Source organism: Physella acuta, unplaced genomic scaffold (genome assembly GCF_028476545.2).
Source record: "Physella acuta isolate Inbredline_101_S28 unplaced genomic scaffold, ASM2847654v3 ptg000085l, whole genome shotgun sequence".
NCBI classification, from domain to species: Eukaryota; Metazoa; Mollusca; class Gastropoda; family Physidae; genus Physella; species Physella acuta.
Window position 1 is genome coordinate 35,635 of NW_026731605.1, and position 22,685 is coordinate 58,319.

At 39.5% G+C, this 22,685-nt stretch overlaps 1 protein-coding gene across 1 annotated transcript in view; it reads left to right on the top strand.

Moving 5' to 3' along the window:
* The window catches only part of LOC131958500 (fibroblast growth factor receptor 4), a 122,704-nt gene that overhangs the window by 10,760 nt on the left and 89,259 nt on the right, over window positions 1-22,685 (top strand). Inside the window, exon 2 of the mRNA XM_059323586.1 lies at window positions 2,421-2,928. Coding sequence (XP_059179569.1) covers window positions 2,767-2,928 — 162 coding nt within the window. The 5' untranslated portion in view covers window positions 2,421-2,766. The remainder of the gene's footprint in view (window positions 1-2,420; window positions 2,929-22,685) is intronic.

Consider the following 22,685-nt stretch of genomic DNA (forward strand, 5'->3'; position numbering starts at 1 on the left):
CAAGAAACATCTGCCCCGTGGATAGTAAGTTCTGAAAACGGAACTTGAATCAATGACAGACTTTCTATCATCTTGTGCACACGTCAAAGATTTTATTGTCATATTGTAGCTTGTAGCAAACAATTTTTGTCGTACAAGTGTTATTCCACACGTCAGTTTGATCCTTGCCGAGGATTTAGTAAGAGAATAATCTCATTCTGTCTAGTTCATACAACTTACGCTGTGAAGTCAAGTCCACATATGTTAAGCCGTTGTTTCGTGGTAAAATCAAGCAAAAACTTTTTAAAATTGCTTAGGTGTCACCCTTTACGTGGTCTAGCTGGGTAGGTCAGAATCCAAGCACCTCTCATTGCGACGCCCGTCTAACCCCATGAGGTTATCATAACTAACTCCTAAAACGTGACGAAAACAGTAACAGTTTTAAAATAATACATTTGTAGTTCATTAAATAAAACTTACATTGTAGTCAGTTTATAATTTGTTAACTAAAATTTCACAAATGATTAAAAACAAATCTTCAAGGAACATGGAAATTACTCGCAGACGAGAGGCACCATGACGAATCTTTAAAAACAAGTTTCCACTTCATCATTCACTTTCTTGAATGTTTGTTTTGACTTGTACAACTGCTTTTTTTTGGCTAAATAATCAACAATAATTATTTTTTGTGTAAATGATGGTTGTAATTGTAAACACCTTTAATTAATTGATGTAGACTTAATCGTATTTTTTTAATTTTTACCCGTTAAAACGGCGGTTGGAAGGAAAGTTTTAAATATATTGAATTACATAACGCTTGAATAATATAAAAAAAAACTAATTTAGAGTTCAAATAAAAATGGATAGAACCTTTGTAGAATGTTTTTACTTCCGCTATAGAAATGTGTTAGTTTCTTGTACGGGAAAAATTAGAATTGTTTTCCCTCAAACATGATTTAAAAATCAAGTTAAAAAAACATAAATTTATGTCTTGATGAGGCACTTGAGTCTAGCCGACATGTTTATCCAATGTCAAGACACAGGTAGGGCGTTGTCCGATTGTTGTTCTTAATGAATAATCAATGGCCCACGCTAAACGCTCTAATTAAAACGTTTACTGCATAAATGTTTGTAATTCGTGCTTTATTCTATAATCCTAGTTTATGATAGCTGGGGTTGATTTGAGCGTTGGGTGGATTGTAGGGGGATGATTTAATAAGGGGGGGGGGAGTTTGTTGAACTTATGGGGGTGGGCCTTCTTGAGTGGGCTGACTTGAGTGGGCTGATGTGAAGGGGTGGGCTGACTTAAGTGGGCTGATCTGATGGGTCGGGCTGACTTTAGAGCTCACTAGCTGGTATCTAAAAGATTTTCAGCTGAGGTACTTCAGCAGTACCCCCGTGAGTGCCGCCAGACCGCTGGGTACTAGCATGTTGTGCTCTGATTCTGTAACTGAACGACACATCTTACGGTCAATGAAGCGACACACGGACTCTACGGTATGTAAACTACGGACTACGCGTTTCGTTACGGTAACGTCACACCAGCCGTTACAATACGATCCGTTACCAGCAGTGTATGTGTGTGTAGGGGGGGGGGGGTAGTCTGCTGACCGACGTCTCTTATGTTTGGCACGTACCCATGGTAGGACACGGACAATAGCTAATCAAACGCAACACTCCGTCGCTCTAGAAAACTTTTCAGTACATTTTGAGACCAACACTTTTGTTAGCACTATTGTAGCTAGAGAAAATATAAGCTTACTTTATTTAGTTTTTAAATTTAAAATCTTTCTTTTATGTAAGTATTTTTCTTGTTGTTGTTGATGAAGGGTTTTTTAAACTGCGAAAATCAAAGAAAAGAATAGGTAACCATATTAAGTTGTCGCCCAAATTTAATTCCTCATCATTCGTTAACCCGAGCCACTGTTGACTCGAAAGTCTCGAGTTTGGATCCTGGGCTTAAGTCGGTAGGACGTCCCTGAGTCCACCCAGCTCTAATGGGTACCTGACTAACGTAAGGGAAAGTAATGACAGTTGCGCAAACAGCTGACCACATTACCCCTACATAAGATAAAAATCACAGAAACAACTGAACTCTACTTCATCAGCACTATTGACCTTAAGGTCTTAAAGGGTAACTTCCATTAACCTCCCACCTACTGACCTGTGACCACTCCGACCTACCCAATGTGTAACACACAACCCCCCCCCCCCCACCCCCTAAAATACTTACGCATCAATTGTTTATCAAGCTCACTCGCCCATGAGCAAAACTCAGATAAAAAAACAACTTCTCAATTTTAAAGCCCTGCTTCTCATTATATTATTTTATTGTTAATATTTGAAGAAACAATTATTAAATATTTGAACACACAAAAACAAACAAGCGCAGATTTCTTTTGTATTCGACTTTTATTAATTTAATGTTTTTTTCGTTTTAGATACAATAAAGCCTGGTGTTTTATAAAGTCAATTCAACCAATTAGCACTCAGTTGATCAAAACCTACACGCCAACGCTCGTGTTACGGCCGACTACACACCTAGCATCAACAAACTGAACGTGTTCACACATGTAACGCCGTGTGTGTAGGTACACATGCCAGAAAGGGAAAAAAATAAAAACCATGGCGAATTTACCTGTGGTGTTGATAATAATTTCACATGTGTCTTGAAGACCGTGGCTACAACCACTTAACCATGTTTCTCTACAAGAATTAAGGATACACGATACATTCATTCAACTCTTCTGGAACATTCGACAAGATTTAACAGTAAACAGTGATACAATGTTGGAACACGGAGGGTCCAGGTCCTGTCTATATGGGATTGGAACCTGCACCATCCTGCTGGTGATGATGATGGTAGTGGTGACCTCAGGGATGATGAGTGGTGACCATGTCTACCCCTACATCACCGTGGCGAAATGCCGGATCACCTGTGTCAAAAAGGTAAGTCAGTTTTTTCTCTCGTTTTATTTCAGCTGCCGGTGGTCGATTTACAACATTTTGATAAGATGGTGAAATAGTTTTCCGAAAAATGTCAGAAATGGACATCTTGTAAAATTATAACTTTCAGTTTAATAAAACTTTTGAAAGAGCTCGCTGTCGCGGCTTCCTTTGTCTTTGACAAAAAAGAAAAAGATTATGATGATGAAAGTATTTTTTAATAACTTAATACCCCATTGTTTGCGGTAGTCCATATTTGAACACCGGTATTAGTACTATTATTTTGTACTAGATACGACACACCTTTACCAGGTACTAGATATGACACAGCTTTACCAGGTACTAGATATGACACACCTTGACCAGGTACTAGATACGACACACCTTGACCAGGTACTAGATATGACACACCTTGACCAGGTACTAGATATGACACCCCTTGACCAGGTACTAGATATGACACACCTTGACCAGGTACTAGATATGACACACCTTGACCAGGTACTAGATATGACACACCTTGACCAGGTACTAGATATGACACACCTTGACCAGGTACTAGATATGACACACCTTGACCAGGTACTAGATATGACACACCTTGACCAGGTACTAGATACGACACACCTTGACCAGGTACTAGATATGACACACCTTGACCAGGTACTAGATATGACACACCTTGACCAGGTACTAGATATGACACACCTTGACCAGGTACTAGATATGACAAACCTTGACCAGGTACTAGATATGACACACCTTGACCAGGTACTAGATATGACACACCTTGACCAGGTACTAGATATGAAACACCTTGAACAGGTACTAGATATGAAACACCTTGAACAGGTACTAGATATGACACACCTTGACCAGGTACTAGATATGACACACCTTGACCAGGTACTAGATATGACACACCTTGACCAGGTACTAGATATGACACACCTTGACCAGGTACTAGATATGACACACCTTGACCAGGTACTAGATATGACACACCTTGACCAGGTATTAGATATGACACACCTTGACCAGGTATTAGATACGACACACCGTGACCAGGTACTAGATATGACGCATACCATGACTACACGATAACTAATTAGGGTGGAGCTTGTAATGACGGTGGCCACGTGATGCGTCACACCCCACTGACGTTAGTCATGCAGAACAAAAATCTGACACTGCATCACACCTGGTTGTATAGTCTTAGAAACGCCTGCTGCGTGGATGCTAATTTGACTTTTGCAAGCCGTAGCATCGACTCTACACAGACCTATTACCTTAGTATTTTAACAAATTCATTTGAATACAATTAGTCTCGCGTGCACCCGCCCTGCAGTCTCGCGCCGCGAGATGTTGTTGGTAATATAAGAGGTCAGCATGAGGTCAACAGGTTGTAATGTCAAGGTCATAACAAAAGCGATAGCGTAACAAAATTACGTTGCTTAGGTCGAACCTATGACTGGCGTATAAGTCCTGCCCTGGTGTATAGGTCCTGCCCTGGTGTATAGGTCCTGCCCTGGTGTATAGGCCCTGCCCTGGTGTATAGGTCCTGCCCTGGTGTATAGGTCCTGCCCTGGCGTTAATTGTCCTGCCCTGGCGTATATGTCCTGCCCTGGCGTATATGTCCTGCCCTGGTGTATATGTCCTGCCCTGGTGTATATGTCCTGCCCTGGTGTATAGGTCCTGCCCTGGTGTATAGGTCCTGCCCTGATGTATAAGTCCTGCCCTGGCGTATATGTCCTGCCCTGGCGTATAAGTCCTGCCCTGGCGTATAGGTCCTGCCCTGGCGTATAGGTCCTGCCCTGGCGTATAGGTCCTGCCCTGGCGTATAGGTCCTGCCCTGGCGTATAAGTCCTGCCCTGGCGTATAAGTCCTGCCCTGGCGTATAAGTCCTGCCCTGGCGTATAAGTCCTGCCCTGGCGTATAAGTCCTGCCCTGGCGTATAAGTCCTGCCCTGGCGTATAAGTCCTGCCCTGGCGTATAAGTCCTGCCCTGGCGTATAAGTCCTGCCCTGGCGTATAAGTCCTGCCCTGGCGTATAAGTCCTGCCCTGGCGTATAAGTCCTGCCCTGGCGTATAAGTCCTGCCCTGGCGTATATGTCCTGCCCTTGTGTATAAGCCCTGTTTTACCCCATGAAATGCATTAAAACAAAAATATTGAGCTAAACCTTACTGTTGAAGTTTTCCATTAAGCTGAAGCAAGTTTTAAACACTGACGTTCATTCATTGCTGTTCTCTTGAATCATAAGCTAGCTCCAACCTTAACCCTTATCTGAATACTCAGAGTTATAATATCGTTAAACTATTTCTGTTTAACCGATTATATATGTATGCCGACTAAAACTACTTAAGTCAAACCTTAATATTGTGGCTTCCTCGTTTCCTTATTTTTTTCAAATCTCGTCTTAATCTCGCTTATTTTGCCTTCAAAAATGTGTTATAATCTATCAAATTAAATGTGATTTAAAAAATGTAACCACGTGCGTTACTTTGAAAAATATTTACATAACACAGAAATGATCCACATTTTAATTTTGTTGCTACATCTGTTTCCTTCGCATAACCCAGGCCAATCAAATGCTTAGAAAAAAACCCACGTGACTGATATTATATTTCAGCATACAACCTTCACCGTGTCCGAAAAATTAAAGACACCGACTCCTCAAAACAAATCGTTTTACCAAAAGTTATGTTCAGTCACAAGTTAAAAAAAAACATTTGAGCTACTTACAACCCACTTATAACCCTCGCATGTTAAGGAGATTACCACAAGACATCACGAGGCATTTTTTTTCTTCTTTCTTTTACACGCTCAGTTCTTCATTGGGAGTTATTGCCCTTCTTCCGATGTCGGAGGAAGATGATTTCCGCACAGCGGAGTTCCACAGTGCAGTGCTCAGACTAGATATCAACGAACTTATCCTCATTTCTCATTTGATGTTGGGAGATTATAGGGCCTGCCCGATGCTAATGTTATCTTATCATCTTCTTTGTAGTCGGCCTTATCTTATTTTTTAACGTTTTTTTTTTCCGTTTCTGTTCTGAACTTTGGTTAAACAAATTTGTTAAGCCACAGACGTGGGTGTCTATTTTAGAATATTCTAGATGTCCTTCAAATAATAAATAATCATTTTTAAAAAAAATTCCAATTCTCCTTATAGTGCCTAGAGCGTTGCTATTTTGTCGTTTTAATTAAATATCTAATTACTTATAGAGAGTTATAATAAATGGAAATCAAGTGATTTTTTTCTGATACTGCTGCAGATTAGGCATCTAAAGAGTCAAGAGTCTAGAGATCTTAAACCGACTCTCTGAACGTAATATATATATATATATATATATATATATATATATATATATATATATATATATATATATATATATATATATATATATATATATATATATTGATGTCGGTAGATGTATCAACACTACTTACAAACAGTAAATAAAAGATAGCTACCGAGGAACGCCCACTATGAACTACATAAAGTCATGGCATCGGTTACCGTCTCCTGACCTACAAAACATGACCTGACTTTGTTTACACCATTTAAATCTTGCGCATCCTGGCTTGGGGGTTTAAACCCCAGTCGAACCCCAGTTAAACCCCGGTTAGCGACGACTTAATGGTTGGAGGATAAACTCGAGACACGGCTATCTAGAAGGTTCTGTTGGCTGGGGGTGTTGGGAGAGACGCTAGGAAAATGTGGACTGGATGATAAAAATACAATTTTACAATTTGTATACGGTTTAAGATGTAACGTAACACATACATAAACGTTTTCAATTTGGCTTCAGGACTTGAAAATATATATAAAACTGTTTCCTTTATATAGAAATTATCAATGAATGATTGCTCATTCAGTTTTCCAATTTGAAGTGTAGGGTTGAAAAGTTTGATCCAAAATAATCTAGCTTTGTCTGTGTGGTATAATTTCTAGTTGAGTGTGATTCTCAGGCGTACATGGAACATGTATTCCCAAGGTTAATGTATGCGTCTATTTAGTTGGGAGTGTAGATTTTGACGTCCTTCGTTTTGTATGTACATATTCATTCTCTAAAGAGTAGACTTTTACGTCCTTCGTTTTGTATGTACATATTCATTCTCTAAAGAGTAGACTTTTACGTCCTTCGTTTTGTATGTACATATTCATTCTCTAAAACAAATATCACCCCCTCCCCAATAAAACAAAGCAACGAAGACCCCCAGACTTCTAGAATTCACGATCAAACGCTTAGCCTGTTGGGCAACAGGAGCAGTGGTTATCACATGATGTTATCTATACTGTAATGTTATCGTCGGCCGTTATCCTTACACTCATGTTATCCCTTGCCTGTTATCGGTATTGTAATGAAGATACAACAGCCACACAGAGGCCACGGGACGTTAATGAGTCTCGCGTTACCCTACTGCACCTACATTTGATAGGCCAGTCAAGGCGGGACATTTCATGTGGGCGAGATGGTCAGTTTCCGGTGGGTGCTTCAAGACTTGCTGCAGTATCATTGGGGGGGGGGGGGCGGGTACTTTGTAATATTATTGGGAGGTGGGTGGTAATTTGTAATATCGTGGGGGGGGGGGGGGGGTTATTTGTAATATCGTTGGGGGGTGGGGGGTTATTTGTAATATCATTGGGGGGGATTTGTAATATCATTGGGAGGTGAGTGGTTAATAATAGATCTAGATGGTAAAAATAATCGACTTCCGTGGTATTTTTTTAGCTATAACCTGCATTTTGTGTGTTGTTGGAGATAATAAGGTCCAGTTTGTAGGTATTTTAACTGAATGAGACTGATATTTTTTTTAGAGTATTTGAACTGAAATCATAAATTATACTTTTATACTTTAGGAAAAAGGATAATTTGGATGAATCAAAAGGTAGGGAACTTTTTAAGTTTACTTAAAAGTCGGTGTAAAATGGTCGGTGTAAAATGGTCGGTGTAAAACGGTCGGTGTAAAACGGTCGGTGTAAAATGGTCGGTGTAAAATGGTCGGTGTAAAATGGTCGGTGTAAAATGGTCGGTGTAAAATGAGGGCTGTGTTCTCTGTACAACCAAACGTCTGGCTATGGGGAGACAAATCCACATGTGTCACGGCTATGTGGAGACAATCCCTCGTGTGTCCTCATTACAATGGCGTCTTATGTGTCTTCTCAATGCTTAGCGTTATGGACGGTTAAAGAAGGGGGGTGGGGTATTCACATGCTGATAAAATTTATAAATATTTATAGGAGAAATTTAAAAAAATTAAATTTGACATTAAGTATATTTAGCAATTAGCTTACACTATAAAGCATTACAAAATGTTTTTAGAGTATATGCAGTTTTTTAAATTTAATATTCCTACATTAAATGTAGATACGATACTTTAGAAAACGGCAATCACTACATTTAAGAGGGCAGTAGGTAGGCCTATATATTGACAACCTCAACACATAAACATAATCAATTCACTTAAAAAACCTCGCGATCTTCTGATGTAGAAAATTAAAATACTAATTAATTACAATACTTAGGATATAAAGACAAATGGAATTTCTGTTAGCAATTAAAATATTTTTAGAAAGTAATTTATTTTTATTGATATCTTTAACGCTTAAAAACCCGACTTAAAAATCAATAGACGACGTACAAAACCACAGCGAACAGTAGCCTGATAGTGAGTCAAGGAGAGTTTAGTAATACATGGTAGGGAGTCCTTGCTTCTATTGGACCCCTGACCCCACTAGATGTAACAGAACCCCTGACCCCACTAAATGTAACAGAACCCCTGACCCAACTAGATGTAACAGAACCCCTGACCCCACTAGATGTAACAGAACCCCTGACTCCACTAAATGTAACAGAACCCCTGACTCCACTAGATGTAACAGAATCCCTGACCCCACTAGATGTAACAGAACCCCTGATCCCACTAGATGTAACAGAACCCCTGACCCCACTAGATGTAACAGAGGACCCCTGACCCCACTAGATGTAACAGAACCCCTGACCCCACTAGATGTAACAGAACCCATGACCCCACTAGATGTAACAGAACCCATGACCCCACTAGATGTAACAGAACCCCTGACCCCACTAGATGTAACACAATGAGAACCCCTAACCCTACTAGATAACTCACTCCTAATAGGCCTCCGACTTCCTACGCCATCTTTAGCTTCTCTAAAGTTTTTCCCTCCATGCCCGGGGGCTGGAGATTAGGGTGTCAATATTATTGCCTACCCCCAGATGCCAGGCCGAAACTCTAGCCCAACATTTACTAACACTCGCACTCGGGTTAAGCTCGGCCCAAATCGTAAAACTCACTGGCGTTTACAGTCTGCTCCCATGTGGGCTCTTATCACGGGGCCGGGGCCGGGATGCGCGCGCACTGGGGGGAGCCGCGTTATCTCGCATCTCGCGAGATTAGCGCCCCACGTGACTACTGACCCGGAAGTGCTGGAGTTTGGGGGTAGAAAAAAAACGGCCGTCTTGGTCCGCTTATCTTCTTAGCAATTAGGGTTAGGGTTTAAGTCGTCTTTTGGAGAAGTAACTCAGCGTTTAGGTTTGGGGTCAACTGAACACGCTCAATATTTAAACACTGTCTTAGTTAAGTTAGTGTTTCAACTCTACAAATGCAACCTCAATTTACACATTAATTATATAACGTTACTTTTACCAACTGTAGTTTATATGCTACATTTACCATCTGAAATTTGTATATGTATATTACATTTACCACAAAATAAACCCTTGTGTTGTATTCCATATAAAATAAACCACATCCCACCACAAAGTTGTTTTCTTATAAATTTGATTTCTTCTAATTAAAAATAAAAGCCTTGTCTTTCCATTCGCTTGTTTAGAATTTTAAAACCAAATCAAAAGGTAGTGCGACGTACAATTAAGACGATCGGACGAATAGAAAACTTAACCGATATGAGATTATTTTACCAAATGAACTATTCCCTTACAATGTCCAAAGTTGTAGGAACGATAACTCTGCTAGCTAGAGTTGTCTAATGATTGCTCAAATTTAGCTCCCGATGACAATTTGAACTAATGGTGTCCGCGGCATTGACATATGGTCGTCTCAAATTGTTGGTGTCCTGTCATTAGACAGGATCATCAATTTTTGTTTCTGTCATCCAGACTGATATCATTGACACAACGGAAGTAGACACAGTTAACATTATAGACACAGTTAACATTATAGACACAGTTAACATTATAGACACAGTTAACTTAGATAGAGTTAACATAGACACAGTTGACATTATAGACACAGTTAACTTAGATACAGTTGACATTAAAAAACACATCTGAAATAGAGTTGACTTAGGTACAATTAACTTTGATACAGTAAAAATAGATACAGTTAATATTATAAAATAGCAGAAATAGACAGTTAACATGGATATAATTAACATTGACACATTTAACATTATAAAAAACCAGCGGGAAGTCAGATTAAATATAGAACCAGCTAAAACTGTATATATATATATATATATATATATATATATATATATACATATATATATATATATATATATATATATGTATATATATATATATATATATATATATATATATATATATATATATATATATTCATGTGTGTCTGTATTCTGAAGTGTAAATCCATACGTCTACAAAGACGAAGAAATTGCTTTATTATCTTATGTAGACCGAAGCTAGAGTAAAACTTGAAAATGTCTAACGGCGTAAAATCTATTTACATGGCGTGCATGCTCCTCCCCGTAAATATTTATATCAGCCCATGAAAATATGGATGTGATAAACCGTAGTACGATGCACCTCGGCCAGGTAAACTGCTCGTACCTGCTGTTTCACGGGCCAAGTGCATGCCTTGATTAGAAGAATTGAGGGGCGGGGGTGAGGGTGGGGGTGCAGGGGGTGCGCTCATTAAATGCCCCTCGTGTGATACACGCCCGGGCCTTAAGGATCTCTCCGGCTGTGGTCGTGATTTCAAATTTCATTGGCCGTGATAGGGTTTCAAATGTATTAGCTCTAGCGGACCCTCCACGTCGCCAAGATTCTGGACACCAGTGTTTCTTCCAGACTTTTTTCTCCGGGGGGGGGGGGGGGGGGGGGAATTGAAATTTTCGGGGGAGGGGCGGGGGGAGCGGACACTGTCAAAAGTATATATTTTCTATATAAATTCCATTTCGTTCGGGGGAGCGGTAGACTTTCTTCGAGGGGGCTGAGCCCCCACCCTCCCCCGAAGAGATGCCCGGAAGAAACTCTGCTGGACACTAAGGCTAAACTTGGCTGCATAAGTTGTTTAACTTCACTTCTGTGACTTTCATCATAGGTGGGAACTTGCGAGCGAAATTTCACCAAGTTTGACCGAATTGAACTTCGACATAGATGGGTGTTCATTATTCTAAAAATATTAATAGAAAAATTGCTATGAAAACTCGGGCTACTTAAAGTTTCTCTAAATTATAAAAATACATTTATTATACAAAACGTATATTGAATCAAGCTACGAAAAAAAATCTTTAATATTAAAATAATGCACTTCTATGGACAATTATAAACCAAAAACTTTTATAAAAGCCCGTAGTGCAAACTACGTTCTGCCAACCGTTCCGCCAACCGTTCCGCCAACCGTTCCGCCAACCGTTCCGCCAACCGTTCCGCCAACCGTTCCGCCAACCGTTCCGCCAACCTTCCCGCAACCTACATCTAGGCCACTGTTTTGGACTCTTGACAACCTCAAAAATAAATTGTACAAAACGAAAATGCGGTCAGTATTTCAAAACGGCATTTGATCTTCCATAGACGACTCTACAATGCTTATCGGATACCCCTGATATCTGGGGAAACATCTCAAAGTTGTTCTATGGTATACCATCGGGTCAGAACTGATTAAAGCCCGGTCTTCCTCACTGTGCATTCCTCCGTTTCACGCCGTCTCCCGGAGCGTTCGGGAACCCACGGCGCACGGCTCCGCACCGTCGTGCACTATCGTCTTCACGGCATGTCATACATCGCACACTCTCCATCTTACAGATAAGACAGGACGCGCAGAAGTTTGGCACCGTTTTGGAAAAAGAAAAAAGTTAGCTTTGTTAGTCCCCCACCCCCCCTGGTCCATCCCCCCGGGCTTCTATGGACTTCCTGTTAGCAAACAGTCCTTAAAACAGGCTGTTTCACTATCCTGTTTTTCCTGTGCTGTCTCCCTTATGCTGTTTGTATGTAAACTACCGAGACATTACGTACAGCGTATAATTATGTTAATTTCAGCATTTCTACTTTAGTGATGTATAGAAAATGGATAGACATGGCAGCGTCTATTTAGCCACTCACAATCATTGTATACTTAAAGTATCAATAAAGTATTGTCGTGTATAAGCGCTTGGCATATCTCCAACTATGATGATTACATTAGATAAGGGTTGGATTAAAGTTTTGATGTAGCTAGGTAAAGGAGGTGTGGGGAGGGGCGGTGTGTGTGGAGGGGCAGTGTGTGCGGAGGGGGGGGGGGGGCTGTGATAAAACATCAACCATCTTCAAACATAACAGTAATTAAGCTAAAATTACCACCCTGGTGTCACCATCCTAGTGTCACCACGTGTCACCAACACACTGCCCGCAGCAATACCCCAACACCTTCGTCACCATCTCCGTTCTATTAATAGCAATTAAAAAATACCACGTGACTAAATTCAAAGATCTTTTATCCAGCGGGCTGCCGTCTAATTGTTTCGTCAATGCGTTCCGCTCCATGTTTTCACATAAGTGCGGAAGTGTCACGTGGTTCCCCTTGTAATTAGACATCCGTTTCCTGTTAATTAATCGGTCTATAAATGATGAAAGTAAGCGTACTAGATCTAGTAGCATAGCTATCTTTAGAAGGTTTTTTAAATATTAATTTGTAATAATCACACCTTTAGCATAACTCTATTGGCGTAGTAATGTTCTATAGTGGACTTGTCACACGTGTGGTAGACTTGTCAACTACCACTTGCCATTACTGCGGTGGACATGACATAAGAACTTTAGAAGGTTCCAACGAGTGACTCCTAGATCCACAAAACGTGATAAACTTTGTAGGTCCAACTGAGTGCCCCCTGCACTCCTGACTATCCCAAGAAGTGCCTCATTGCTATTGATGCTGCTTCCCCCACCCCCTTCACCCCCCCCCCACCACTAAAAACACAAGAGCCCCTTACGATCCCAAGGAGTCCCCCCACCCTGCACCTTTCCCCCACAAAACTTGAGAACCCATGACGATCCCAAAAGAGTGCCTCCCTTCCTGCTTTTGATACTGCCCTAAAACTTACACACCCCTGACGACCCCAAGGAGTGCCCCCAAACTTGAGAACCCCCCGAAGACCCCAAGGAGTGCCCCTTCCTCTCACTGCACCTCCCCCTCCCCCCCTCCCCCTCCCCCCCTCCCCCTTAAAAAAAACCATTTGAGAACCCCTGACAACCCCAAGAACTGCCCCCCCCCCCTCCGCCCCCCCCCTGCTATTGATGCGGGCTGACATGTGAGCTCCCCGGCTCACGTTTCCTGGCACACGTCGATGCCGAAAGAAGGCGTATGGGAGGTTGCCAGATCAATGCCAAAACGTTTTTCTCAATGCTTGTCGTGGGTACATTTGTCTGTAATGATCATCTTCGTCTAGCTTTTTTATCAATGGCTCTCTAAGCTAGCTGGGTTGTTGCTTCAACACTAGGGAGTGGGGATCTATAATGGAGGTGGATTTATTTTTTTTAAAGTTCGATTTTTGATTGCTACTTTGGTTTAAATATTTGTAATAGCAGGTTTTAGGGTTGGAGATGATCTCTAGAACTTGGGTTGGCGGGATGATGTGAGCACGGTTGGTTTCTGTGGTTAGAAGAACATGCATGTTTTTGTTCTACGCCCACTCGTGGTTCTGGAAGTCTTGGTTGAGGAATGATTGAAAGGAATTCAACTACATGTTGACAAGCGGAATGGCCGAATGGAATGATGCACGAACTCAAATTTTTTTTTGGTTTGGGTTCGAATCTAGTCGACTCCGACAGGAATGGATCAGTTTTACTTTAAAATATTTCACAAGTGGTATCTCAGAACTCGTGAAGATATTGGGTAGAGCTGAGACATCTCGTCCTTACATATTTGTCTTAACTTTTGGTTTCACTATCGCGGTGTCACCTGATGAAACCTTGGTAACTCACAGTCTCACTTTATTGAAATCGCATCGAATCCCTTTTTAAGCTAAAAAAATAATCTAAACTCTATATCTTCCCCATGATACCATTATTCTACTTTACTAAATCCAAAAAAAAAATCAACTTAACGGCCGGTCAGTACGATTTCGCGTCAGCCATCTTGTTTCATCGCTACCATTTTATCACGCAGGTGAGCTCTAGGACTAATTGAAGATTCCATCTAACGAGTCCGCTTCTAATTAAAACGCTCAGCCCCCAAAAAATCGCTGTTGGACCCTCGGTAAAACAAGTTAATTAAAAAAGTCTAGTGACATTTGTGCGCAATTTCCTTATGTTATCTAAAAATAGCTCTGACGTATAATGTTGGGGTGCGTTCAAGCTAGAAGAACGATCGGTTTGTAGGTGTTTATGTAATTTTAAAATTTGTGACCGAACGAGAGGATATTTTTGAAAACTTTCTTCGGCAATATTGTTCTAAATTATGACAGAAATCGATTGGTACATGTTTCAAGTCGCTAAGTGGCCTGGTTGCCGAGATATGGGCCAAAAACTGATTTTTTTCGAGGTTTTTTGGCTTTTCCGGGAAATACATGAAAGAAACCCGGAATTTTTATGGCCTATGCTCATTCTCGTAACTTGCTTAACATAATTGCTTTTGGAACTAGTCATCGATATTGCTTCGTTGAGGAGGAGATACGACTTAAAGCCCGGACACACATTCATCCATACATTCATTCATCCATCCATCCATTCCCAGAAATGACGAGTTAATAAACGCAATTCTCCAGAATGGAAATTGCGCTAAAAAGCGAATACGAAGTGAAACTCGCGTACTGTCTTCTCTTAGTTTTACTGCGTTATCTCAGCCTATTTCTGAGGTACAGTGTGTCCTTGTCTTATAGCCTTATGATCATCTCGACTTAAGAGAGAAATCAATGTTCGACGACATTTGTGATTTCTATTGAAGTGGATGACGCGAGAGTAACTTAACCTTCTCTGGCCAATCGTTGACAATCACAAGAGGTTAATGACGTGTAGTTCACTTCGTTTGAGGTTACTTACATCAAAGGCAGGTCTTTCCACTGTCTGTATGTCTGTCTGTCTGTCGGTCTAGGTATTGGCTGCTATGTCAGGATATTGACACTGGCCACGGCTCCAGTGCGTACACACACACACACACACACACACACACACACACACACACACACACACACACACATATATATATATATATATATATATATATATATATATATATATATATATATATATATATATATATATATATATATATATATATATGGTTCCATGACAAATGATCTCAGGACAAATGATCTCAGACAAAATATCTCAGACAAAATATCTCACGGACAAATGATCTCAGGACAAATGATCTCAAGGACAAATGATCTCACGGACAAAAGATACCAGGACAAAATATATCAGGACAAATGATATCATGGACAAATGATCTCAGACAAAATATCTCAGACAAAATTTCTCACAGCGATATTTTAATAGTATTTCGATGATTTTAGTTGAACTTTTTTTATTGACTGTTAATATGGTTCTGTTTACTTTTTTGCGTATAATAATTGTGAATAAAATGAATTAGTTAACCTAACAAACCATAAAAGGTGTATTAAAAAATTGTAATAGCATTTGATTTGAAAAAGTAAAAATTAAAACAAACTTTGTCTTTTAGCCTGAAAGGTATAAAACAAATAAAGTAACGGTAGCTATACAACATTAATGTTCATATCACGCGAAATATCTTTCAAAAATGTGAATGGGTCTGAAGGTTCGTAACGTTAAACTATTGTTTTTATTACATCATCAACACAAACATAAAGTGTAAGTTTCTTTTCTGGTAGGTACATCGTTATGATCACACCTCTCCAATACTATGTGATCATGTATTGTGTGAACTCTTGCTAGACATGTCCTAATTTCACATTTCCAAATGGCAAACATACATTCACCAGAAACTAATGTCCTAATATTTTTCTGCGAGGTAACGAAAGAGACCATAGCAAAGAAATCACCATTAATACTGCTTTGTTTGATGCACACTTCGACATACTTAGCTTGGCGATGACCGCTGTCTTTTAAAAAAGCATTTGTCACCTGATCACTAAGGTGTGACCGAAGCATAACAATGGACTTGAAAAGCTAGTCGTATTGTCCATGGAGTGCGGATGTCTTTCCCTTAAGGCATATCTCTGCCATCAAAGCGAGCGGCCACCTTGATACGAAGGTGTGTCTTTTTTGTTATTTCATCCTCTTTGATCTAGTTTCGTCCACCTGACGTGGTAGAATTGTCTCATGTTTGACAAGCACACCTACGCTGTCTTTCGAAATTATTTCTTTAATCTTGGTATACTATATTACTAATACTAACCTTAAAATGTTTAGTGCAATATGACAAATTTATACGGCAAACATTTCTTACAATTACTATAGAGGCCTATAAACAATGTTAAACATATTAAACAAAACGATAAGAGAGTCAATAAAAAAAATTTCAGATCAATTAAAATCATCCAATACACTATTAAAATTTAGTTGTGAGATATTTTGTCTGAGATATTTTGTCTGAGATCAATTGTCCGTGGTATCATTTGTCTTGATATATTTTGTCCTGGTATCTTTTGTCCGTGAGATCATTTGTCCTTGAAATCATTTGTCCTGAGATCATTTGTCTTGAGATCATTTGTCCTGAGATCATTTGTCTTGAGATCATTTGTCCGTGAGATATTTTGTCTGAGATATTTTGTCTGAGATCATTTGTCCTGAGATCATTTGTCCTGTCACCATATATATATATATATATATATATATATATATATATATATATATATATATATATATATATATATATATATATATATATATATAATGTCAATCAATAAATACATAATTTGAGCAGCATGTTTAAATGAGCATATTTGACGCAACGTACAACATACCTATCTATCTCAACATCTACAGTATCGCAATTTGGATCTATAAAAAGGATCAAAGTTTCCTATTCTAGTTCCCTCTTCAAGGATTACCATTTCGATATTTCACCCAGCACTCCCAATCAAGAACGATGTTCAGATTTCAGTTCAAATCTCACAGCCTTTCAGTACATACCGTGGTGAAAGGTGATAGATTTGAACGTTATTTTTTTAAACCCAAAATGTAATCTTTGCCATTGTCTGTGATTTTATGCGGATTAAGTTCCTAAATTTCAGATCAAGTTTTAATTTATTTGTTTGTTTTTTAAAGAAATTCAACGCTGTTTTAATCTGTCAAGAATCATTCAGATAATCAGGTTCTTTGAAAAGTTTATAAATGTGGAGTGGAAAGTTCTGTTAGGATTGATTATAGTATAAATTAATATGTCAGTATTGATTACAGTAGAAAGTACTATGTCAGGATTGATTACAGTAGAAAGTACTATGTCAGATGAACATGGGCGTCTACTTGACGTAATGACAGATGTTACACTTACTGCACATTCAGCCCACAATCACCACTAATGACTCACACAATCATCACTAATGACTCACACAATCACCACTAATCACTCACACAATCACCACTAATCACTCACACAATCACCACTAATCACTCACACAATCACCACTAATCACTCACACAAACCCACACAATCACACCTGCAATTACCCGCAATATAAACCATAAAATGATTGCCCCACAATCAACACCCCACAACAATTACCCTCCCAATCACCCATCCACAATCCCCCACACAATGACGAGACCAAACGCCTACCCAATCAGCCCCACAACCCCCCACAATCCCCCACACAATCACGAGACCAAGCACTACCCAATCAGCCCCACAATCCCCCACAATCAGCCCCACAATCACCCACAAACCCCCACAACCCCCCCCCCCCCACACAATCATGAGACAAAACACCTACCCAATCAATCCCACAATCCCCCACAATCGCCCACAATCCCCCACAATCGCCCACAATCCCCCACAATCCCCCACAACTCCCCACAATCCCCCACAATCCCAGTCTAATCTGACACAAGACACCTGGCCTATCGCAGCCATAAAGAAAATTGAAACATGAAATCCATTGATCGCCATCAGTACGGAGCTACCCCCTCCCCCCCCTCCCCCACACCTCATCCTAGGGTGATAACGCCTGCACATGCCGTGCGGATATTACTCGTGCCGGTTTACCGGAAGTTGTAGAACGCATGCGACAAAAAATTAGATCGCACGGATCTTAGTCCGTTACGATCAAGTTTTTTTTTATAATGAATAAAAAATTATAAAAACATTAGGTTAAGCTAATTAATCTTAGTAGGTCGCGGCATATAGGTATAATCTAACGAATTAAGAGACGGGTAGGGAAGGGGTGGGGACTGTAGGGTGTGTGGGCTGAGGGGTGAGTTAATCAATGATTAAAGATGATATGGAGGGAGCAACCATCTTTCATGAAGTCAGACAGAAACACACACACACACACACACACACACATATATATATATATATATATATATATATATATATATATATATATATATATATATATATATATATATATATATATATATATATATATATATATATACATATATATATATATATATTTATATATATATATACATATATATATATATATATATATATATATATATATATATATATATATATATATATATATATATATATATATATATATATATATATACATATATATATATATATATATATATATATATATATATATATATACATATATATATACATATATATGTCTAATGTCCTAATCCAGGTATTCCTTTGATGTAGAACTTAACATATTTCTGTATTAGCCTCCCTCTGTACTGTGCTGTACTGTAATCTTCTATCTTTTTGTCTGTGATTGAAGGACCGTGTATATATCATCCTTTAATCCCATCTACCTGAGGAGAGTGTGTCACGTACCTGTTAGTTTCATTAGTGGAACAGCCTGCTATTACCTCTGTGGATTTCCACTTCATTCTTTGCTGGGACACTGCGGTTTAGCTAGAGTTCATCTGTTATCTAGATGTAGTCTAGCTATTTGAGTAGCTGAAGTCTAGATGTGGTCTAGCTTTGGTCTAGCTGTGTTGTGTTCTAGCGGTTAGCTATTTGTGGGCTAACTGTTAGCTAGTTGTAGTCTAGATGTAAGCTAGCTGTGATTTGTTAGCTAGTTTTGGTCTAGCTGTAGTCTAGTTTTGGGGTCCTAGGACCTTTGACCACAGGTGCTTTGACCATAGGAGGTTTGACCATAGGGGGTTTGACCACAGCGGAGCTTTGACCATAGGGGCTTTGACCATAGGGGGTTTGACCACAGCGGGGCTTTGACCATAGCGGTGCTTTGACCATAGGGGGTTTGATCATAGGGGGTTTGACCATAGGGGGTTTGGCCACAGGTGTTTTCTCAGCAGAGGGTCTTTGATCATAGGTGGTCTATCAACGGGTGTTTGATCACAAGCGCTGTGTCCGGCTTTGATCATAGGTGTTTTGTCCACATAGGGTCTTTGATCTCAGGTGGTTTGTCCAATGCTGTCCATATATGGTAAGGATTTATTTTAAAAGTTGCTAAATTATATTTTAAATTTTGACATGATGTAATAATATGGTCAAACAGATGTACTGACATATTTGCGTGCTATAGCACATCTGTCATTTAGTTAACCATTTTATGTATTACATCTTTGACTATATTTTTGGTAAGTTTTGTTTCATTTTTTATCCTTTATATATGATATGTATTTTCAAGTACTTCTACATTATTTATTTGTGAAACTTGTTATATGTCGCATTATTTGTGTTTCATTTATATTTAAAATAAATCTATGAGGTCTAGCGCCAGCCTTTATGTGGAGACTAAAATATAATTCTTGGCTTTTTTAAATACATGTTAATTTCTATTAACGTACTCTCAGGAAACATGTATAAAATCGTGTTAATTGTATCACACCTATGACCAAAGCTGGATACAGCGCTTGTGATCAAACACCCGTTGATAGACCACCTGTGATCAAAGACCCTCTGCTGAGAAAACACATGTGGTCAAACCCCCTATGGTCAAACACCCTATGATCAAACCCCCTATGGTCAAAGCACCGCTATGGTCAAAGGCCCGCTGTGGTCAAACCACCTATGGTCAAAGCCCCTATGGTCAAAGCTCCGCTGTGGTCAAAGCCCCTATGGTCAAACCCCCTATGGTCAAAGCACCTGTGGTCAAAGGTCCGCGCACCAGTTTTGGTCTAGCTGTTAGCTACCTGTGATCTAACCGTTATCTATATGTGATTTTGTTAACTAGCTGTGGTCTAGCTGTTGACTAAATAGGTCACCGAATTGGCGTGTAATTTGTTTTGTTGTGAGGTGATTTAATTAACCTTTTACCTCTCCCGTCTATTGCCATCCCCTGCGCATGCGCAGGAAGTTGTAATTATAACCTCCCCTTTGTCTTTTTTTATTTGTTCTTGCTCAACAATTTATGAACTGATTGACTGCAGCTATTCAGCAGTAAATCACGTCAGACATTTCATGTGTTACTTTTTAACGTTTGAACATGGAGGTTGTCATGGAAACCTTGACGCCGTTTTATGCATGACACGACTCAGATGGTCACTCGTACTCCGGTCACTTCTCAAATTTCTGCCCACCTCATCTCAAATGTCTGTCCACCTCATCTCAAATTTCTGTCCACCTCATCTCAAATCAGTGGATAGCGAGGTCGGGTGTCACCAGGTGCGGCACTTAATGGTGTCACCCCCTCAGAGGCGTAGCGACTATTCCCAGGGACAAACTTTCAATTTTCGATTTTGCACCCCTCCCCCCTCGAACTTACGATTTGCACCCCCCCCCCCCCTCAAACTTGCGATTTGCACCCCCCCCCTCAAATTTTTATCTATATATTTTACTATTTTTTGCCTTGGTGTCACCCCCCCCCCCTAAATGGTGTCACTCGGTGCGGTCCGCACCCCCCGCCCCCCCCCCCCCTCGCTACGCCTCTGTCTCAAATTACTATCTACCTCACCTCAAAGTTCTGTCTAACTCATCTCAAAATTCTCTCTACCTCATCTCAAATTTCTTCCACCTCATGTTAATTATACTAAACATCATACGAAAGTCTTTGAAAGTCCGAAACTTAAGCCCACCCCATCCATGAACATCAACCCTACCACGACCCCCCCCCCCCCCACCCCCTCCGATCCCACCCCTGAATCCAGCACCTGCTGAATTAAGCTCTAGATACGACCACGTGATAGCTCTAAGCTCTCCCTCCATATCCATCCCGACAGTTACTGACGAAGTCATAATCAGAGAACTTTTCCTCGTGAATTACAAGCCTCGTTTATTACATCACGTGGGTGGGGCGGGAGAGGGCGGGGGTAGTACCAGATGCCAGAGATTGTTTTCCAGATACGCCATTATCCCAGATAAGCCATTATTCCAGATGAGCTATGATGATTGTATCGTCGATAAATCCGACATTAACTTCTTCTTTCTTCTCAGCGAGAATCGCTGAAACTGAGATTTATTTTTTTTACCGTTAATTTAATTTTAGTTGAGTCGTCCTTACACTTAAGCACCACGCAAGCAATTTTCTACCTGGTATATAGAGCTCATCTGAATAACGAAGTAGTTTTACCGAGCAAAAATTACTTGAAAGAAAAATTTCTATATATAAGTAAAAAGTCTCCGGAATAACGAAGTAATAATACCTTGCACAAATTAATGGAAGAAAAAGAGAAAAAATAAACCGGTAGTGATCTCCCCTAAACTTTCTCGAATATTCTTATATAAAACAACAGGGGATGGTAACTGGGGATATAGTTATGATTTTTAATCCACTTTAAATACTTAAACTTTTAAAAATAGAATAGAATCTCATAAAAAAAACATTGCGCACCAAGCAAACGCCGAATAAAAACGCGTATAATAGTGCGCAATATTATTAGTACTTTAAAAATTTACATTAGTTTTTTGAGAAATCGGAAGTAGCGTAAATTACTACTTCCAGTCAATGGAAATTACTCAAAATTTAACAGAAGGTAGAGAATTAGATCTTTTACTTACATGTGAAATTTCATTTATCTATCTGAAATAGTACTCAAGTTATAGGCTTTTAAAAAATTCAAAGTAGGAAAAGTACCACTTCCGGTTATCGGAAATCGCTCAAAAGTTGATATGGATCTACGATTTTGATAAAATACTTATATATGAAATTTCATCAACCTAGCTGTAACGGTACTCAAGTTATCGTGTTTACACACGGACAGACACACACACACACAGACACACACACACACACAGACATACGGACAAGATTGCAAAATTATGTTTTTCCGTATCAGTGAGGTGTAAAACGTCGAGATTTGTAAAAATCTCGATTTTTTTTTTTACACGATTACAATACTTTCTCTATACTACGTATATACGAGAAAGTAAAAAACATACATTTGCTTATAACCAATTCTTAAACGATGAACTATTTTCTTTTTTTTTCTTCTGTTTTTCAATTTTCCAGTATGTTCATTAATTAAACACAGCATTGGTAGGTC